General features: G+C 63.4%; 1 protein-coding gene across 2 annotated transcripts in view; it reads left to right on the top strand.

Moving 5' to 3' along the window:
- The window catches only part of AFAP1 (actin filament associated protein 1), a gene marked incomplete at both ends in the record, with an annotated part of 30,838 nt that extends 10,772 nt beyond the window's left edge, over window positions 1-20,066 (top strand). The window contains 13 exons of one of the 2 annotated variants that reach the window (XM_084233851.1): window positions 712-891; window positions 5,543-5,638; window positions 6,348-6,429; window positions 7,129-7,278; window positions 9,010-9,221; window positions 10,549-10,694; window positions 13,195-13,312; window positions 15,589-15,849; window positions 17,386-17,500; window positions 18,333-18,497; window positions 19,090-19,280; window positions 19,517-19,681; window positions 20,040-20,066. In XM_084233851.1, the coding sequence (XP_084089977.1) occupies window positions 712-891; window positions 5,543-5,638; window positions 6,348-6,429; window positions 7,129-7,278; window positions 9,010-9,221; window positions 10,549-10,694; window positions 13,195-13,312; window positions 15,589-15,849; window positions 17,386-17,500; window positions 18,333-18,497; window positions 19,090-19,280; window positions 19,517-19,681; window positions 20,040-20,066 (1,908 nt within the window). The remainder of the gene's footprint in view (window positions 1-711; window positions 892-5,542; window positions 5,639-6,347; window positions 6,430-7,128; window positions 7,279-9,009; window positions 9,222-10,548; window positions 10,695-13,194; window positions 13,313-15,588; window positions 15,850-17,385; window positions 17,501-18,332; window positions 18,498-19,089; window positions 19,281-19,516; window positions 19,682-20,039) is intronic. The other variant, XM_084233852.1, reaches the window with a different exon arrangement.
- Between the last annotated feature and the right edge of the window lie 633 nt (window positions 20,067-20,699).

The following is a 20,699-nucleotide window of genomic DNA, read 5'->3' as shown; positions in this document are numbered from 1 at the left end:
CTGTGGGCTCGGTGCTTGGTAGCCGATGTCATTGTCCTGAGTGACGTGTTGTCATTCGACGGTGGAACAGTCCCGGCGCCAACTGACTTTACAAGTGAGGAAACAGCCTCGGAAGCTCGGGATTAAGTGAGTCACGGGCCAGGACCCGGATCTCTGCCCTCACACCTTGGGCTCCCACCAAGAGGCTGCGCCTCCGTGATGCACCTGATAAAAACGGGGTATGGAGCCTTTGCATGAAGCTTGGATCCCAGGTCCACCGACTAGATTGAGACGGATGGAACCGGAGCCCCCCCGGGGCCCCCAGGGACAGCTGCGTGTACAAGGAGCAGCATCAGAGCCTCCCCTCTCCTGCAGGCAGACCTGGAAGGCGTCTGTGCTCCGGGGGTGAACTCTACACTCTTCACGAGAGCGTCCGTCTGCCTTCCAGAAAGCACTAGAGAGGAGACAGGTGTACCTGCACCCCCCCGTCAGGGCCAGGCAGCGCCAACCTAACACCCACGGCACCTCAGGACAAGCCGGCTGGAGCCGCCGTACCTGCAGGGCAGGCTTCTCGTGCGCGCCGGCTGTGCAGTGGGTGCCAGGAAGGTGGACCTGTGTCTGTGGGGGTCCCGGAGGCTGTGCCAGGGGCGGGGTGGGGGGCACCACGCTGGGTTTTGTCGGCGTTTCTGTCACACTCCCCGTGACCTCCCTTTACTCGTCTGCCCAATGCAGTGCTACAAAAGCTCCAAGGACCAGCAGCCGCAGATGGAGCTGCCCCTGCAGGGCTGCAGCGTCACCTACACACCGAAGGACAGCAAGAAGAAGAAGCACGAGCTGAAGATCACCCAGCAGGGCACAGACCCGCTGGTCCTGGCCGTGCAGAGCAAGGAGCAGGCCGAGCAGTGGCTCAAGGTATGTGTCGTCGTCCAGTCCTCTTCTGGGGCCTGTTTTTATTTTAAGCTGTTTTTTTTTTCAAGCACAGGCAAAAATAGGGGGGCTCCCATAGTCCTGGCTTGGAGAGTGGAGTGTTCTGAGGACTTTGAGGTTAAGATTTTTACTTTCATCCTCAAAAGGCGGTCTGCCTCCCATCTGCAGGATCTCTAGAACTTTCTCTCTTGCTGTGACTTTTCTGGTTACATTTTATTGTGTCCAGGTGTGGATGTAAAAAAATTTTTTTTGCCTGGCATTCCCTTGGCTTCTTAAATCTGTGATTTATCGCCTTTCTACGTTTTGAAAAAGTGTTCAGCATTTCTCCCAAAATCTAACTTGCCTGTCCTCAGCTGCATTTAAATATATCTTAGTCTTAGTTATAGTCTCTTTCTCATATTCTCTTTGTATTTACTCTCTTTTGGGGGGGCGTGTTCGAGGGGGTCTGGTTCATTTTCCCTCGTTATTTTCCAGCTCGCTCTGTCTCTCTTCAGCTGTGTCTAATCTGCCAAAAAGTTTGTTCTTCTTCCCTGAGTTTGTAATTTTGGCGACAGTAGTCTTCAATTCCAGAATTTCTAGTTGTTTCTTTTTCAGCTGCAAACATCAGTCTTTTCCGGGTTTGGATCCCCCGCGGGTGTTTATGTGGCCTCGTCTGCACACACTCGGCAGGCCAGGCTGTGCGAAGTGGTTCTGTCGGGTCCAGCCCTGGCTCTGTGATCTGTTGCTTTGTCCTGTTTGTGCTGTTTGTCTTCTCGCTGCCAGGCGAGCTGGTGCCAGTGCTGCTCAGTGTGTTTGGAAAAAAGTATTTTGATCATTTTAGTCATGATTTCATTGAGGTCTGATTCGCATGCACAGATGGCACAGTGTGTGTGGCCTCCACTGCTCTCGTTCCAGAACATTCCCACCACCCCAGGGGGAGCTGTTCTCATTCGTGGGGTCTCCGTCCTGGTGGCTGGTGCCTGCTGGGACCTGCGCTAGGTGTGCGCTGGCCTCCAGGCTGCCCCTGGCCCCACCAATGCCCCCGGTGTCCAGTGCCTCCTCTCTGGTCTCTCGCCTGCCTGGCGTGGTGGCTGCGCTTCCTCAGGAGCTGCTCACACCACCAGGGCCTCCATCCGCCCCTGCCTCTTGGGAGGGAAGGGTTGAGCGAGGGCGGGAAAGCAGGTGGGCATCTGTTGCCGTGTCACAAGGAGCCGGGGTGCAGCAGCTGCTGAGAGGCGGATGCAGGTCCGGCAGGTGGCACTGCAGTGCGCAGGGTGCCACAGGGCCCACCAGTGTGTTCGCAGTCACTGGAATTGTCCCTCGTGCTGGTGGCCTGGGCCTCATCCCTGCAGTGAGGAGGGGGGTGGCGAAGCCATAGGTGACCCCACCTGGCCCTGCACACTGGTAAACGTGTTGCTCCCTGCAGCAGGGAGCCCAGAGGAGCCCCTCGAAGCCCCTCGAAGCCTAAGCCCCTTCTGCCTCGGCTCTCCCAGTGCCTCGAGACTCGCGTGCCTGGGCGAGGGGCTGGCTTGCTGGTGACCAGGACTGGCTTGCTGGAGGCTGCAGGGCCCTGCCGGGGCCGCCTCTGAGGAGTGGCGCGGAGCTGCGTGCCGCTGAGGGTGGCGAGTCACAGACAACTAGAGACAAAACTGTCTTAAGATGCCAGATGTGGGTGGAGTGAAATATTCTCGCATTTCAGTTTGCCAGATGTGAGGCCCTCACAGATCAGAGGTGCCTGGCTAAGTATAGAACGACTGCTTTAGCATTTGCTGATGTCTTAAAAGAGGAGTAGGAAGTGCATGGTAAGGGATCTTCCCTAGAGAGTTTCAGCCGCTGTATTGCTCTGTATGCTGCTGGCGCTGCCGTAGCAGCCGGCCTGGTCCGTCCCGTACCCGCCCCTGGGGTGCCGGCTGGGGACCGAGGCGCCCAGGCAGTGAGAGCGGGCGGCCAACCAGTGCCAGCCCATCTGCTGTGGGATTTTAAGTTTTTAAAGCAGCAGGTTAAAACGGTCCAGTTTCTTTCAGATTCCCTCGCGAGATCGGTGCCTTCCCTGGATCACCTGGACACTTAAAACCTTAGATTCCCAGCCACTCAGATGCCCTGGGGGCCTGAGAATGTTTTTTCCTTTGTGCCTTTTGTTCTTTTCAGGATCTAAAAATGCCGCAGGTCTCACTGACAAGTGACTCCCCTTCCTAATCCCCTGCCTTCCTTGAAGGCAACTGTTACCCGGAGCTGAGCGGCGCCAGGACCTGGGGTGCTTTTAGAGAGTCATTTGTTACTCGCTTCTTACTAGTGTGTGTGGCCGCTGGTGGGAAGGACGCTCTTCTATTCGGAGACGGCCGTGCAGATGCCCCCTGCAGCCGACCTCTCCCTGCTGGCACCTGCGCGCCCTGCTTGGCCGCAGGCAGCGTGGGGTGGGTCCTGGTTGAGGGACCTAACTGACCAGGAGCTGAACCCCAGGGCGACTGCAGCCAGGAGACCGCTGCCGGGGGCGAGGGGCCCGCAATGGAAATGCAAAACTCTCAGCCTCCCCACAGGTGCCGCCCGCGCCCAGACAGTGCCTTTCAGCCAAGGCTACATTTCTTTGCTCCTGACCCACATTTTAGCCAAATGGAAGAGTTTGTCCCTGCGCGCACACACAGACATGCTACGTTGTCTCACGTAAGGATACATACAAACTTCCATCTGTGTGACGAAGGGCTTGTCCCTGTCCTCATGCAGAGATGCGTGCACGGGCCTCACAGGCAGGCGACGCACACACACGGCTGGGCCCCGCGCTCCTCGCCTGTGCGTCTGTCGGGCTCAGCTGTCCCCGACTGGGCCGCATGGGCCGCGCCGCAATGACCACACGGGGTGTGTCCCTGGCAGTGTGCCCTGGCATCTTCGGAGCAGCCGGGATGGGACTGGGGCATGGCAGGTCTGTCTCCAGCGCTTTGCGAGCCCCGTGTTGTCTGCACGCCACGCGCAGCGCACACGCCCCAGGCACCCACCTCCCTTGCAGCTGACGCCCCTGTGAGAGCGGAGACGCCCGCTTCCTCTCACTGTCCTCGCCTTGAGGAGTTACAGGCGCCCTCAGGGGCCGTGCCGGTCAATGCGCGGACTCGCTGGGATCCAGTGACTCGTGCTTCTTGCTTTGTGCCACCCAAACACCAGCGCTTTCCGGGTCACCGAGGCGCGCTTGTCCCTTCTCCAGAAGCTCTGCCCGTGGCCCTCCCTCGTCTCTGTGGTCTCTGACTGACCACGGGAGAAGCGGCCCTTCTTTTACCCGGACGCAGGCCCAAGGCCGCAGGGCTCCCCGCGGACCCTCTACCCCGTCAGGGGAGTGAGGCTGGCCAGAGTTACCAGAAAGGCAGACTGGCAGCTCCGAGATGCCGCCGACAGCTGGCAGAAACAGCTGGAGTGGAAGTGATCTGCCAGTGCTGCCTGGATGCCGCCCTTCCTGGGAAACCAACAGCTCGCCTACGTGGGTGTGCGAGTCCCTTAGCCATCGCCACGGCTCTGACCCACGTCGTCCTAACCTGCAGTCCGCGTTCAGCGACGGGAACAGCCTGTGTGCAGGCAGAGCCCCTGTGAGCCTCGCCCGGGCCACGCGCGCCTCTGGGCCCACTGCCAGGGCCGCTTCCTGCCCGTCTGCAGCGCCCCCTGCCTGCAGCCCTGCAGGACGACTGTGTGCACGTGTGCATGTGCGTGTGTGTGAGTGCGTGTGGGCAGATGTGAACACATGAGCTGTTTTGCAGGGTCACTCAGAAGACAGGCGCCCCGTTCCCAGAAATGAAGGGGTTGGGTTTCCTTAAAAAATGTGCAGAGATTGTGTTTCTGGAGATGAGGGCTCGAGTTAAAAGCAAACAAAGCACCGCAGCACATGCAACAGTTTGTTTTTTGAAGGATCTGAGACCTTGAATTTGGAGCCAGTCCTCTTAACTGCGCGTTGACCTTCTCTGGAACACGCTCTTGGAAACAAATCTGTTAATATCAAACCTAACAGCAGCGATTCAAGGAATGTGGGCGCAAGCCCCTGGTGTTTCAGCTCTGGTGCCAAGAACTGGCGATCAGAGCAGAGGAGAGTTTCATGAAAATGACCAGGAAGAGCCCTGGTCGCTGACCCCAGGGTGGAGCTCCCGGGAGAGGGGGCTGCGCCTGGGCAAAGGCCCCTGGCCCTGAGGCCTGGTCTCTGCTCTGCTCTTTCCTAAGCACAGGGATCCCCGGCTCCCCCAAGGATCACCCAGGGCACAGGGCTCCCTCCAGGGTCCGGGGGCCCCCCCAGGGCAGCCCCAGGGCCCAGGGCTCCTGCCGAGTTCCCGCTGACCGTCCCCGCGCAGGGGATGCTGAGTGGCAGCCTCTCCCTCTTGCTCGCGCTTCTTTCAAATGCACCTGTGTCCCTTGGGTGAACGGCCGGCTGTCCGCGCCCTCTCCCGCCCCTCTTGCTCCTGCCGAGCGCAGAGCCCCGCCCCCCGTGCAGCCCCACCTCCCGTGCAGCCCCCGCGTCTCAGGCCTCTTGGGGTGTCTCTCCCCGCAGTGTCCTAGAGCCGACACCGGTGCCAGGATCAGAGACACGTGGGGGTGACGGTGGTGCCTTGGGCCCCAGGACTGCGCCGCGGCGCTGCTTGCCTTCGCGCTGCCCTGCCTCCACTGCTCTCAGCCTCTGTCCGCTCCCTAGGTCATCCGGGACGTCTACAGCGGCAGTGGAGGGCCGGCGGATCCGGAGGGCGCCCCGCGCTCCAGCTCCCCGGTGCACAAGGCTGAGCTGGAGAAGGTGAGCGGCCGTCCCTAGTGCCCTGCCTGCGGGTGCCAGCCCCGCGTTCCCGCACTCCTCTGAGGACCCGGCAGCTCCCGGCGCGCTGCCCTGAGGGTGCCCTCTGCTGAGGTGGGCGCTGGCGTCTGCCCGGTGTGTGTGCTGCTCCCACGAGGGAGGGCTTTAAAGGTGCTGGCGCCCGTCCCGGTCCGGGGCCTCCCTGAGGAGCGACGCCTGCACGCAGGTCGGGTATTTCAACACCGCAGGCTCTGCCTGGCGCCTTCCTGGGGCCTCCCCGCAAGCCAGCTGCGGCCCTGCCCTCGGCTCCTGCTCGTTTCTCTCTGCCCTGTGCCTGCTTAGAGACCTAGTCCTGCCCACCTCCCGGCGTTAGCCCAGAGGCCCCCGGGGGCCTGCCGGCAGGGCGGCCAAGCAGTCTTCCGCGGCGGAGCCTGGCCTCGCCCGGGCAGTGGTGAAGGGCGGGGTGGGGGGCAGCGAAGGGCACGTGGGCCGGGCGCAGGGGATGTTCTCAGAGCTCTGCCAGGCCGCGGGCTGCGTGGAAGGCCAGTGGCGCCCAAGCACGGTGTGACTCAGCGTCCCCCTGGCTCCGGCTCCCGCTGCAGCCCGAGTGCCCCCTGGCTGTGCGTTTCCCTCACCCCCACCCCCAGGGGACTTGCCCTCGGCCGGCACGCCTGCCGCAGGCGCACTCACGCGGGCCCTCCTCTCCTTGCAGAAGCTGTCTTCAGAGAGGCCCAGCTCAGACGGGGAGGGTGTCCTGGAAAATGGCTCCACTGCGTGTAATGGCAAAGAGCAAGGTGAGTCTGTGCCCACCGCACACTCAGGCAGGCGTCCGGAGCTGGGCAGCCTGGTCACCCGGGCACCCCGAGGCATCCCAGTGCCATGGCCGCCTGTCTTCGAGTACTGCTGGGGGCCTGCGGGGCTGCTAGGACTCGAGGAAGACCCCTCTCGCACGCCTTGTCCCTCCCGGATGGCCAGGCTGTCCCTGCTTCGCCTCTTCTGTCACTCAGATGCTCCTGGTGGCGTGAGGGGCCCTCTGACCGCACAGCAGTGCCCCCTCAGCCTCACACAGTGCCCTTGAGGCGTCCTCAGCCCCCCGGGTGCTGGCACCAGCCCACCACCTTCGTGCACGCTTGTGCAGCTGTGCAGCCATTCCTGTGTCCACACAGACGGAGTGAGAGTGCGTGCACGGCGGCACACACGTGCACACATGCACATGCAGGCATGCCTCCACACGGGTACCGCGTGGCTGTGGGTGCACACATGTGGGTGTGGTCACATGTTGCACACGTGTCTGTGTGCACGGCATGCACGTGTGCTGTGCACACCCCAGGGCCTGCGCCCCAGGAGCCTGTCCCCGCAGGGTTCCCTGGCCACAGCCACTGCTCAGCGGGAACAGTGTGGGGACGCAGCCTCTGTCTTCTGTGGGTTTACATGTTTCCCCATTAAAGCCCGTGATGAAAATGTGCTCTCTGTGCTTGTCGCTATTTTGACAGTGAAGAGGAAAAAAAGTTCCAAATCCGACGCCAAGGGCACGGTCTCCAGGGTCACCGGGAAGAAGATCACCAAGATCATAGGTCTGGGGAAGAAGAAGCCGTCCACGGACGAGCAGACCTCATCGGCTGAGGAGGACGTGCCCACCTGCGGTGAGCGGGCCCTGCGGGGGGCCTGGCCCTGGGAGCCCCGCGGCTGCTTGTTAGTAAAGGACGGGGCGGGGGTCGGCACGGTCAGGAAAGTCCTTTGTGAGAAAAACAAATCGAATCCGTGACCCTGGAGGCCTCCCCGACGCCTCTCGCCGTCTCTAGACCGGACGCCCGCCCCTGGCCGCGGGCAGAGCAGGGTCGCAAGTGTGGCCGAGCGTCCGTGGACTCGGGTGCGGGGACAGGAGCAGGGTGTGACGGGGGTCACGGGAGGAGGGCCTGGGGGGGCGACAGATTGTCTGAAGTTGGTGTTGTCACCGTAACGACGCCTCGTGCGTTCCTGCCGCCCATTTGCAGGAAACAGGCGATTTTCTTTTTTAACCTGAGTGAGCATGATCTCAGTCCTGACATCCCCACAGCGTGAGGTGCAGTAACTCCTCTGTGCCGCGGGGCCTAAAAGAGCGCCTTTCTTGGAGAGGCGCCAGGCAGCGCAGTGGGGGGGGGGTGGGGGGGGGTGTGTGCTGGGCGCTGCCCGCTGGCGCCACCTGGAGGTGGGTGTGTGCAGCGCCGCGTCCACCTGCCAGACTGCGGCCTGGGCCAGAGAACAGGCGGCACAGCTCCCTAAGTCAGGGGGCTCCCCACTTGCCTGCATGGCCTCTGCCTCAGCTCCCCGCCTCCATTTCACCACCCAGCAAACAGGATTCCGGGTGGCCTGGCAGGGGGGATGCCGGCCCGGGAAACAGGCCTGCCCCGGTCCCTCCGGAATTTGCATGCCTGAGGATGGGGGCTGAGCTGGGGTGACTGCAGAGAAGTCAGGCTCTCGGGACGGTGACCCCCACGTCCACTCCTTCGGGGAGGCACGCCGGGATGGGCCTGCCGTGGCGACTGGGTCGGAGCAGAGTTGGGAGAGGCCTCGGGTCTGGGACCCCACGGGAGACAGCCAGCCAGGAAAGGCCAGGCCTGTCCTCAGCCCTCCCGGCTGCGTCACCGCCGCCGCTCCCCGAGCCTCTGGGGTCGTGACTCCAGCGAGGCATGCTTGGCCTTCCCAGGGCCCAGCAGGATCTATTTTTCTTGCCTGATTATTTCCGGAAAAACATTTCATATTTGTGACTTAGGAAAACAGTAATCCGTTTTTGCATTTGAGGATTGTTCCTTTTGTACGCAGGAGCCCTGCGTGCAGTCCCTCACGTGGGAGATGCCTGCACGAGGGCGCCCCGCAGGGCCAGGGCCAGGCCCCGCGGCTCACCACGTTCAGACTCGGCCAGACTTGGGCTGGGCCTCCCAGGCAGCTTCCCCTGCAGACAGGAGGCCGGGACCAGGGTCAGCACAGCGTGGACCACGCGGACGTGGGCCTCAGAACCCGGGCCTGCGGGCCACCTGCGTGTTGGGCCCACCTCTGCCTCCTGCGTCCCTGGAGCTTCGGTCTCAGCCAGCTCCTTCCTGGCCTGGGCCCAGCCCCTAGCCTCGCCTGGGGCACACTTTGTCCCCCAGTCCCAATGGCTTAAGAGCAAACCCCTGGCCGGGCAGGCTCCTGCACTTGTCCCTTCCTGTGGTGCCCTGGGTGGCCTCTCAGAAGCCCAGAGCCCCTGGGAGAGAGGCCCCTCTGGCCACGGACTTGCATTGAAAGCACATGGTGTGCAAGACCCAGTGCCCTCACCTCACCCTTCCTCGAGGAGCCTGGGGTGCAGCAGGGGCCCCGCCAGCCCGCTGGCCCAGTGACGCCCACCTCCCCCACAGGCCACCTCAACGTGCTGTCCAACAGCCGCTGGCGGGAGCGCTGGTGCAGGGTCAAGGACGGCGCACTCGTGGTCCACAAGGACCGCACGGACCTGAAGACCCACGTGGTGGCCATCCCCCTGCGCGGCTGCGAGGTCACCCCAGGCCTGGACTCCAGGCACCCCCTGACCTTCCGGCTGCTGCGCCACGGCCAGGAGGTGGCTGTGCTGGAGGTAGGTGACCGGCTGCCCCCATCCGCCGGCCTCGGCCCTGGCGCGGGTCCCCACGCCCCGACCTGCTGCTGGAGGCCCTGCTGCTGCTTTGGGCGTGGTTTGTGGGTGCAAAATGCCCCTTCCCTATTGGGGTTGTTTGCTGTGTGTGTGTGTGTGTGCGCGCGCACAAGAGCTGGGGTACAGGCCAGAGGTGCGGGGTTGAGAGGAGTCACCAGAGACAGAGCGGGGAGCAGAACAGGCGGATCCACGGAAACCCACTGCTGAGGGCAGCAGCGGGGAGACAGGAGAGGCCTGCTGCGCCCTGTGGGCAGCTCGCGGCCAGGGGTCACACTCAGGCCACGGCGGTGCCAGTGCTGAGACTGACTCCCAGGCCCCCAGGGAGCCCCTGCTTGTTCTCTGAAAGCCGTTTCCCTTCAACCCCAGTAGCTCTTCTCCGAGCCGTGGGCTCCCTCTGGGGGCGGCGCCTCCCTTGGGCACTGCGGGCCGTTCCTACCGTCTCCGCGGGGCAACAGGTGCTTGTGGGCGGCCCCTGTGGAGGTGGGCAGCAGGCAGTGTGGACAGTGGACGACAGGGACAGTGGACAGCAGGCCAATTGCATGGGATCCTGGCAGATCCTTTGCTTTTAAGACCCCTCGGCCCCAAACACGTGTCACTGCTTCTCTGGCTGCTCTTCTAGCACTTGTTACTAGCCGAAGCGGAAAAAAGGCAAAATCAGTTTCTTTGCCACCTGCCCATGCCCCTCGCCCATCGCCCCAGGCCACTCCACTCTCTCGCTAGTTTTTCAGAACCACTTAAAGACCTGTCGCAGCCCTGCCACCGGATACGTCCGCGTGTATTTGCCAAAACAAAGGCGTTTATTCCCCACGGGAACCGCAGCGCAATCCTCAAAATCAGGGAGTTGACACCCCCGAGGCTGCTCTGCCCGCCCAGCCCTGGACACACAGGGGCCTCCCACCCGCCATGGCGGGGTCTGCTCTCGGGCCGGGCACTGGGGGCGCAGGGCAGCAGGCGCCTCCTCGTGCCCGACGTGCCGCGACCAGGGAGGTGTGTGAGCAGCCCTGCAGCAGAGGGCCAGTGGCCGCGGTCCTCCATGTCCGCCAGCCTGGTCCTTTCACCAGCTCACTTAGGAGCTCAGCAGCCTCCTTCCCGTGGGTGCCCACACCCTGCGCTCAGCCGGCCGTGAGGCCCACCGAGCCGGCGCTGCGCAGGCCACCCCCCTCGCAGCTCCTCATCTGGGGACTTCATGTCCGGCTAACGGACGGTCATTGGACCAGCGAAACACGTCACCCTCAGGCAGGTGAAGTGCGCTCGCCCTTCTGCTCTGCAGGCCTCGTCTTCCGAGGACATGGGCCGGTGGATCGGCATCCTGCTGGCCGAGACGGGGTCCTCCACAGACCCCGGGGCGCTGCACTACGACTACATCGACGTGGAGATGTCCGCCAGCGTCATCCAGACGGCCAAGCAGACCTTCTGGTGAGATACCGGGGGACTGGCCGCAGGAGGGGGTGTCCTTTCTTGCTTTGCTTCTGTGTGGTGACCGTGTGAACCGAACTTCGCTGGTCTTCATTCTCCAGCCTCATCTGCGGTTTCTATTAGAGCAATTGACAGGCTTTTCCTGTAATATTTTGGCTCAGGGCTGCCATCATGACTGGCGGGCTGTATTCCAATAAAACTTTATTTACAAAAGCGGGCCGTGGGCCAGATTCAGCCGTGGGCTATCCTCTATCTCAGGGCCACAGTCCGTGTGGCAGAGACAGTGCCACGTGTTGCTGTGGTGAGGATTTCAGAGGCTTTCAAAGCCATCGATCGTGTACTTTCAAATTTTAAATTATCACTTGTGTAAAAAGGCTGAGGTAGAAAAACGTTCCTTTGGACTTTGAATGTTTCTTTGACGAAATGATGGCAAGGGTTCTCAGAGTAAGTCCAGGGACCCCAGGGGCATTCAGGCTCTGTCCTCGCAACCAGGGACAGAGGCAGCCCAGTAACTGCCAGGGCCTGAGCGGGGCATGTCAGGAGGGGGAAATGCTGGTCCACTTAGGATGTCCCTGCCGCAGTGAGAGCCGACACCCCCTGAGCCTCACTGAGGGGCCAGCCTGGTGGTGGCTGAGCTGCTCCAGCCAGGACCCCATGCCTGCTACCTCCATGCTTATGTCAGGTATGAATCGCCTCCTGCGGGGTCTGTCCTGGGGCCTCTGCCCTCGCCCCCAGCATCCTCTCTCCCGTGGGAGCACCAGGACTGGCCGGAAACAGCAAACACAGCCAGAGCAAAGGAAGGCCCTGCGGGGTGGAGGCCCCCACATGGGAGGAGCTCGGGACACTGCCTGGGGCCTGGCACAGGGCAGGCGGGGTGCAGGGGCTGGGCTTCCCTGTGTTCCCTGCTCCCGCAGAGATGGTATTCCCAGCGCACCCCAAATACCCTCAAGGGAGACTTTTAAGGTAGAGAGTCTTAAGTATTTAAATACACATCAAGTTTCTTTTGTGGTTTTTATTTCTTTGTGCATTTTATTTTCCTACGTATACTTTCATGTGTTTTAAGTAGAAAATAATCATATATTTTTTTTAATTAGAAAAAAGACAGTTGTTTTAGGGGTCTCCCCAGTGGCACAGCGGTTGAGCGCTGGGCTGCGAGGCTGCCCGCAGCCTCCGCGGCGCCGGTTCGTTCCCCGGCCGCCAGCGAGGGAAAAAAAGCTGTTATTTTAGACATTGTAGGTGGAACTGGCCCGCGGAGCCGTCTGGCCAGCAGAGGGCAGCCGCGCCCGGGGTGCTTGCGTCCATGGCGCCTGGGTGGGTGCCCTCCCCCTGCCCCTGTGGGCGCCCTCACAGCCCCTCACCCTGCACGGGACGCCCCTCCTGGTGCCCTCTCCGCGAGAGGGGCCCCCTCCCCCGTGGGGCCCCCTTCTCTCCTCACTCTCCCCTTCATCTGGCAGTCCTAGAACAGTCAGACCCTGTGCCCAGCAGACTTGAAAAAGAGAAATTTGGTTTTTTTTAACTCAGGCTATTTTAGTCTTCCCAGCCTGGAGGAAATGCTGGCTAGTGTGTTTTTTGCACTTGCGTTTTTTGCTGTGAGAAAGGACTTTGTGAGTGAGCCGGTCATGTGCCCGCCCGCCCACCCTCCCACTCTCCCGCCCGCCCTCCCACTCTCCCGCCCGCCCTTCCACTCTCTCGGCTCTTTGCCTGGCCCCTCGCGCCGCAGCGGCCTGGACACGTGTGTGCGGGAGCCTGACCTGGGCCTCTGCAGCTGCCGCTCTGGTGTCCGCCTGCTCCGCCGTGTCTGTGGCTGGACAGGGGAGGAAGGTGGACGGGGTGGGGGGGGCAGGAGGGGCTTATTGTGGGTCTCAGGAGGGCCCCTTAATAAAGTCACATCGTCACGGGGACTTAGAGATGGGGTCTCTGGGAGAGGCGGGCCAGGCCGGTAGGGATGCGAGGTTGGCCTGACTTCTGAGAGGTTGCACGGCTGTCGTCACAGGCTCTCAGGTCCAGGGCCGAGGGGTAGGGCGTCCAGGGGACCCCGGGAACTTGGTCAGTGCCTGCTGGATAAACCTTCTAATGAGCTTATAGAAGGGAACTTGCCAACTTACCCCTGAAAAGGCCAGGGAGAGAGGATGTCAACTGTGCGGGCGTCTTTTGAGGATTTTCGGGCAGTGAAGACCTGACAGTGAAGACCTGGACAGCAGCCGCAGGCAGCGGGGACGGGAGGGTCCAGGCCTGTGCCCCCGAGGCTTTCTTTGTAACAGAACCTGGCGTGAGGTCCTTCAGGAGCCCCGATGCTCCCTGTGGGCCAGCTGTGGGCACCCCGTCCCTGCCGCGGGGTGCAGGCGGCGTGTCTGCTCTCAGGGCCCCGCCCTGCCCTCCCGGGCACCCCGGGTCTGCCTGGGTCCCCAGACAGCCATCCCGTCACTCCCCGGCCCTGCGCCTTCCTGCAGAGCTGGTTCAGACTCGCGGTGCTGGGGGTTTAACGCCTTTTCTTTCCCAGTTTCATGAACAGGCGTGTCCTGTCCACCAGCCCCTACCTGGGCAGCTCCTCCAACGGCTACGCGCACCCCAGCGGGACGGCACTGCACTACGATGACGTGCCCTGCGTGGACAGCCTGGTGAGCGCCCCCTGCCCCCCACCCCACCCCACCACGGCAGCTGTGCCCAGAGCCGCCCGGAACGTCCGTAGCTCCTGGCTCGGCCCGTGAAATCAAGCTCCTGACTCACACTCAGGGGTCACACTTCCCGGTGGCCTCCTGGCCTCCGATGAGCCTTTGGTCTTGCCTGCATTGGAGCAGCCGCGACACCCACACGCTGTCCCCAGCGGCAGGAGCCGACATGCCAGCCCCGCCCCCGTCAGGAGGACGGCCTGAGCTCTGACTCCCGGTCAATCTTCACAGCCACATCAGGGGTGTGGCCAGGACGGCTTCGGGACCCCAGGGGCCCCAGACCACATGGCCCCGGGTCGCTGCCCCAAGGCCCAGACAGATGCCAGGAGCTTGCGTGGGCCTGGCACTATCCCCATCGCCCTGTCCTCAAACCCAGCCCTCAAGAGACGGGCCCAGGGGGCCTTTGGAGGGAGATGCGGGGCCGAGGGCTCCCGGCCCTTCCATGGATGCGAACAGGAAATACAGACTCGCGTCCGGACAGCAGCCAGCAAGTCAGGACCCGGCGTCTCTTGTCCAGGCCTTGGTGACACTGCCTGGGGGCCTGCCTCCTGTGCCGCCCCGGGGCCAGTCCAGGCTCATGCTGGGTGTGGGGGACGATAGGAGGAGGATGTTGCCTCTGTCCTGGGGGCCTCCTGCTTGTGGGGGGTTCAGGTCCCGCCCGGGCGGCAGGTGTTAGGTCAGGTGAAGCCCGAGAGCCCAGCTCAGCCTTCTGCCCGGACACCCTCTCATGCCTCCTTCCCCAGGGCTCCCCTGCCTGCCGCGGGAGCAGTGGATGCACCGGGTGGTTTGGAGAGGCTGCACTTGCAGGTGTGCGAGACCCCACCCCAGGCACCTACAGCTCATCCGGGTTCTGGCGACAGCCCACATGGGGGACCCAAAGCGGGGCCGGGCCGGGCCGGGCCGGCGTCCAGCTCACCCTGTGTCCACTGCCCCTGTGGGTGGCTGTCCCTGAGCCCACGCTGCGCCCAAGTGGCCGGGAACTCCTGATCATCAAAAAATGGAGGCCGAGCTTGTCCGTCATAGGGAGTCCCCACTCTGTGATGCCCCCTGACGTCCCAGCAGTGCCCCCTCACCCCCGCCGTGCCTGAAGGCCATGAGGCTCCCAAGAGGACCTGCTGGCCCCCACGTCCTTCTAGAAACCTCGATGGCATTTCTGTGGGTGTTTTTGAGTCCCGTGTGACGCGGGCCCTGGGTGTTTCAGGAGACCCTGGCCCAGGCTGCGCAGCGGTGGGCTCGTCCTGCCAGCTGGCCCTCGCCAGCTCTCACGTCTGCGTTCATCTGCACCTTTAGACCGGGCAGGCCCCGCATCGGGAGATACACACGCTGGAGTGACTGCTCAGGAACAGCACCGGTGTGAAATTTTAAACCTTCTCTGTTTTTATAACAAGGCTGCGGCCACAGCCTGGCAGGAGGGCGCTGCAGCAGGCACGTAAAAATAGGGGGAAAGAGGCATAATTCATGGATGAATATCTTGTTTTGCTTTTTTTTTTTTTTTTTTAATAACACAAGGCAGTTTATAAACCCCTTTAAGACTCGAAAGGATCTGGCCTTGGTGTTGGTTTGGTTTTAATTTATGCTTTGCGGCCCTGCTCTCAAGTGACTGGAGGCTATTTCAGGCCTCTGTGGAAAGTTGCTGCTACAGTAAGGCCCCCACATGCATGGCTGCTTGCGGGGCTGCCGGGCTGCTGTTTCATGGTCTGCCCCGCGCGTGGCCCTTCCGCGGGGAGCCTGGCGGCGGGCGAGCTGCCAGCACCCCAGACCGAAGGCTGTGCCTCAGCTTCTGCCTGTGTCAGAAGGTCCCTGCGCGGGTTCTGGGCCCGTCTGCAGCTTAAACATGTCCAGAGCTCGGAGGTCACGCTCACGTCCGATGCCGTGCTCGGCCTGTTCTGGGGGCCCTGCCCGGCCCTGCTTTCCTCTCCTGCAGTCCCACGGCTCTGCTCTCTGGATCAGGGGATTCCACCAGCTGGTTCTTGAAAGAAAGAAATGACAAATCAATCTATTTCTTAAACAGAAAGCAAGACGTCACAAGCCAGGGACCCTGGGAACAATTTAACAAAAAGGGAAACCTTTCCGTCTGCCCCAAAGCAGCCCAGTGTGGGGTCAGCCGGCCTGCGTGCGCGCGTGCATGCTCTGTGTTCTCGGGCCCGCGGGGTGCATGCTTCGGGGTGCTAAAATCTGCTCTGCTCTCTGCGGCGCGGCACTAACCACAGCTGTGTGTGTTGCAGTGGGGACCGGAAGATGGCTTTCCTGCTTCCTGTGGCCGAGGCCCGGGAGAAGAGGTGCTTTATGATAACGCGGGCCTGTACGATAACTTACCGTCTCCGAAAATCTTTGCACGCTGCCCGCCTGCTGACAGGAAGGCTTCTAGGCTCTCTGCTGACAAAGCGCCCTGTAACCAGTACAAGCGCCCCGGCTCCCGCAGCCCGCCTCGCGGCCTCACTAACACCTCTTCCGCGGGGAGGGCGTCTCTCGGGCCCGGCCCCCAGGTACCGCGTCTCACCTGTGCTGTTCTAGAATTGCCTGAGTCACAGTCCTGCTGCAGTTTTGCTATGACGGGTCATCCACCAACTGGCACCCAGAGGAGGCCCATCAGGGCGAGGGGAGTGGCTTGGTGCAGTTCAAGTGCAATCTGCAGAGCCGCCCACACCGGGCACCAGCCAGGCGGCACACACCACCCGTCAGGGTTGAGCGTTGCTGATGCCCGTGTCGCCAGGCGAGCACCAAGCTGTGTCCTGCAGGCCGGGCAGGTGGCTCTGGACGCAGCTCTCGCCGTGTCCGCAGAGCAGCAGCAGGGCGGCCGAGTCTCAGCTGCTTTTTGCTTTCAGCATGGACTGTGTGGGGGCGGGTGAGCCGGAGCTGCTACACGACGCGGGCCCGACATCCTCTCTCCTCAGCCCGACAGCTGTAGCGGCTTGGTGACCTCTGGGGGTCGCTCCCCCTGACCTCCAGGCTGCCCCTATTCGGGCAAACAGCAATCTTTCTGCTCAGTACCTACTCTCTGCTTTCATGCATTTTCCACCCCAGACGTGTTGCTGCTTTGCACGAAGCTCTGCATTTAGGGGCTCTGCCATGCCAGGCTCGGGCGCCTGCTCCTGCTCTCCCTCTGTGCCGTGGACTCTGAGCAGAGGCCCCACAGGTGCTGGCTGCAGGCAGAGCCCCTCTGCCCGTGGTCCAGGCACTCGCATGGGAAGCAGCGCCTTCCCGTTTCTGATGTGCAGGGTGGGCCGCTTGGACCCGCGGGAAGCCTGGGGCCCAGAGGGTGCGTCCTTGGGTGGGTCGTGGTGCACCATGTCTGACGGCCTGTCCAGATCACTGGGTGCACCTGTGGCTCCCAAGCACCCGAGGCTGACTTGAGCTCTTCCTGCTGGGGGAGCCTCTTGGGTGCAAAGTCCAGATCTGCACTGGGGGTGCCCCGGTGGGCTGGAGACGTGTGCTCTGCTGCGCCCTTTGCGGGCCTGGGGACTTCACTTCCGTCACCCGCCGGCTACTTGGCCTGCGTGCACGTCCTTCACCCGGGCACTGGCACTGGACATGCAGCGAGGCGATGCTGGGAGAGGGCCAGCTGGGAGCCCCCTGTTCTCTGCTGTCCAGCCGAGCCCTCATACCCCAGAGGAGCCACACAGCCAGTCAGATGCTGGGGTCCAGAGTTGGCACCTCAGTCACACCTGCCTGTGTCCTCGCTCTCGCCTGCTGCTCCCTTGGGCCGGCTCGTGTTCGCCGGGAAGCCAGGGCCTCCCTCTCTGGCCTCCTGCTCTGGTCAACTGCTGGCTCCCCGGGCCTCGTGCCGGCGCCTGCCCCTCAGCGGCACTGCTGGTGTCGGCCGGAGCCCATCCCTGCACCGCATTCACACCGAGGACGCCGCGGGTTTCCTGGTGCTAGGACGGCTGAGCTCCGTGTGGGGAACGGCCTCGTTCGGCCCTGCTGGGCTCTGCCTGAGGGGCCAGGCTGAGAGCGTTTTCTGCAGAAGCAGAGACCCCGGTGTTTCGTTTGTGGTTCACTCCCTTTGGCGCTTGTCCCGACAGGTGAAGGGGAAGAAGCCCCCCGCCGCCGCGAACGGGGTCCCGGGGAAGGCCAAGACGCTCAGCGGGCAGCAGAAGAAGGCCGAGGCGGCAGCCAGCGTGAAGCGCACGCCTTCCAGTGAGTCTGTTCTGGGCCCGGCCAGCCGTGTGTGGGGGCGCTCCTGTCCTCGTGCTGGGGGAGCCCCGGGCGGCGTGGGCATCAGGAGCCAGTGGGGACGGGTCCCCGCTCCTGCCAGGTGGAGGGAGGCGCTGGCTCGCTGGGATCGGGCTCTCTGGTGGGTACCCTGTGCCTGGCGCAGGGCATCTCTATCCACTTAGGGTTTTCAGTGCTGTTCATTGGGGGCAGGGGGCGGGGCTGGCCTCGCTCACAGAGCCCCCCTCGGCTCTTGCGTCGGTTTCATTTCCTAGATGATTTGCCCCTTTATTTTATGAGACCTTCTGTAGGGAATTTTTATTAACTTTGGTGACATCTAACGGTGACAGGAGAGAAAAGTAATTGCTTTCCGGGCTCTGGATGCCAGCAGCCGCCTTGCAGACGAGCGCGTCTTTGCTTGGGCGCAGAGGCGTGGGCTTCGGGGGCCTCGTGGGGGAGGGGTCTCGGCCGGGCAGCAGCGCACAGGGCCACGTCCACCGCAGAGCCGCCCCCAGCCCGCTGGGAGAGGCGGGAGGGACCCCCCGCCCCCCCGCCATGAGAGAGATTAGCATTTGCTGTCCACACACCTCCCTGCTCCTGGACTCAGGTGCTCCCTGAGGACTGCCAGTGCCAGCCTCTGAGGGAAGCGTGTTAGGGAACGTCCAGTTCTGCTTTCGGGTTTAATTTGACAAAGCGAAGGACGTTGGAGAGTCGCGCTGTCCCCGGCCAGCGGGTGGCTGCTCTGGTCAACTGCTTGGGCTCCGGCGTCCCCGCATGTGCACCAGTCCCGGCTGCCCGGCTGTGTTTCGTCTTGCAGACGCTGACCAGCAGAAGTACGGGAAGAACCGTGTGGAGGCAGACGCCAAGCGGCTGCAGGGCCGAGAGGAGGAGCTGCTGAGGAGGAAGGAAGGCCTGCGGAACAGGCTGGCCCAGCTCCGGAAGGAGCGCAGAGACCTGCGGGCCGCCATCGAGGTCAACGCAGGTACCAGTCGGCTCCTGGCTGGGACCGTGGCCCTGGCCCAGCGCGGCGGCTGTCGCTGCAGGCCTTCCGGCCCCAGGTGCCGAGCGCAGGGGGGGCCTGGGGTGCAGGAGAGGCCAGTCCCGTGTCCGGTGAGCAGGCAGTGTCCGCACAGGGCGGGGCTGTCCAGAGGAGGTTGGAGGCCTCCCGGTGGGACTTGCCCTGGCCCCCGAGCAGGCTCAGTGAGAACAAGACCGTGTCTGAGGCCTTCCTTGGCTGTGGGGCAGGAGGTTGAGCCCAGGGCGGGTGGGACGGGGCAGGAGGACACCGAGGACTGTGACGGGAGAGGCTCAGGCGCCCCCGGGTCCTGCCGCAGCAAGCAGGGTTTTTTAATGAGTTGACCGGGCCCCGACCCAGAATTCCTGGACTGTGGGAGCGTCAAGCCTGCTGCCCTCGTCCATGTTCTTCCCGCTGCAGCCAAAGGTCTTTGTTCCCTTAAAGAAACGGCCAATTTGAGTTTTGTAGAAAGGACGGCGCGGGCGGCCAGCCGTGCGGGCTCCCTCGGGCTCCGGGCGAAGACCGCGGTGGCCGGAACGCACCTTTCTCGGGGCTGCAGGGCGGAAGACGCAGGTGGTGCTGGAGGACAAGCTCCGGCGGCTGGAGGAGGAGTGCAAGCAGAAGGAGGCGGAGCGCGTGAGCTTGGAGCTGGAGCTGACGGAGGTCAAGGAGAGCCTGAAGAAGGCGCTGGCCGGCGGCATCACGCTGGGGCTGGCCATCGAGCCGCGGTCGGGGACCTCCAGTCCGCAGGTAGCTCGGCCGGGCCAGGAGCAGGTGGGCTGCTGGCGGGGGGCGGCGGCTTGGGTGCCCCGAGCCTGGTCTCCCGTGTGGGGCGGGCGTGTGCGGGCCCTGAGGGCAGGCGCCACGCGGTGGACCTTGCCGTGTGCTACTGGCGCCCGTTTCCAACCCCGCCCGCCTTTCCACGCCCCAGCTCCCTGTGGGAGGCGCCGGCAGCCGACGCTCACGCAGGTTCTCTCCTTGGACAGTCCCCCGTGTTCAGGCACCGGGCGCTGGAGAGCTCGCCCCTGTCCAGTTGCGAGACCAGCGACGCGGAGGGCCCCGTGCCGGTGAACAGCGCCGCCGGCCTCAAGAAGGGCCCGCCGGCCTCGGGCAGCTCGCCCTGCCGGGGCCACGTGCTGCGCAAGGCCAAGGTGAGGCAGGCGTGGGCTCCTTGGAGCGGGGAGGTGGGCAGGCTGTGTCCCCCGGCGTCCTCGGCATGGGGCTGCTCTGCACGCTCCGAGGGGATCACCCCCTCTTCCCATATTTGGACCCCATCAGGGCCCCCAGGAAGGCGGAGACCTTCCCTGGACACTGGGAAGCAAAGGGCCTCCCACTGCTCCGACCCACTTAGTGTTGTGGTGGCTGGACCAGGCGCTTGATCCTCCATCCTCTCGGCCTGGATCCTCCACCAGGGGACCCTAGGGGCGCTCTTCCTGCGCCCCCACGCCTGGCCCTGCAACCGCGCCTGCCCTGGCCCGCGTGCCCACCAGCGCCCCTTCTCCCCTGCAGGAGTGGGAGCTGAAAAATGGGACCTAAGGAAGGAGCTGCCCCGGCCACCGCCTACCAGGCCCGCGCCCCGGCCACCAGGTGGTGTCACTGTCTGGCGCCCTTGAGGGACAGTGCCACGTGCGCCGGCTTCAGTCTGCCTGTTATGGCGCAGAAACAGGCGGACGAGGCGGTGTGCAAGGACCACGGTCATGCCAGCCTTGCCTCAGCCCAGCCCACCCCGGCCTGCGAGCGGCCACCTGGGGGTGCAGGGCCCTGGGCGGGCCGTCCCCCTGGCCGAGGCCCCCCGGGGCCCAGATTGTCTGTTGCTGTGTGTGAAGCATGAACCGCCCCACCCCCCACGCCCGTCCCCTCATCACTAGAGGTGACAGCGGGAGAAACCGTGCTGTGAAGCATTTTCACCTTTTTAGCATTTTCTTTTCTGGACAGATGCTGCTGCCTCGAGGGTGTCAAGAGCTGCACTTTTTAAACTTGCAGAAGTGGCTCTTAGCTGTGCAATGCACATGGGCCAAGGGCTGTGCCCGGGGACACCCCGTCCTGCCCCACCTGTCCTCGCCACAGCCCCTCCCACTGGCGGTGCCACCCACCCCTCTCCCCCACCCGGCGCGGCTCCACCCCGCTGATTCTGCCTGGTCATGGCTGGTGGCCGGGCAGCAGGTCTGG

The sequence above is a fragment of the Talpa europaea genome (genome assembly GCF_964194135.1).
Source record: "Talpa europaea genome assembly, chromosome: 5".
In the NCBI taxonomy this organism is placed as follows: Eukaryota; Metazoa; Chordata; class Mammalia; order Eulipotyphla; family Talpidae; genus Talpa; species Talpa europaea.
Note: the sequence above shows the minus strand (reverse complement) of the source record. Positions and strands in the feature narration are given on the sequence as shown.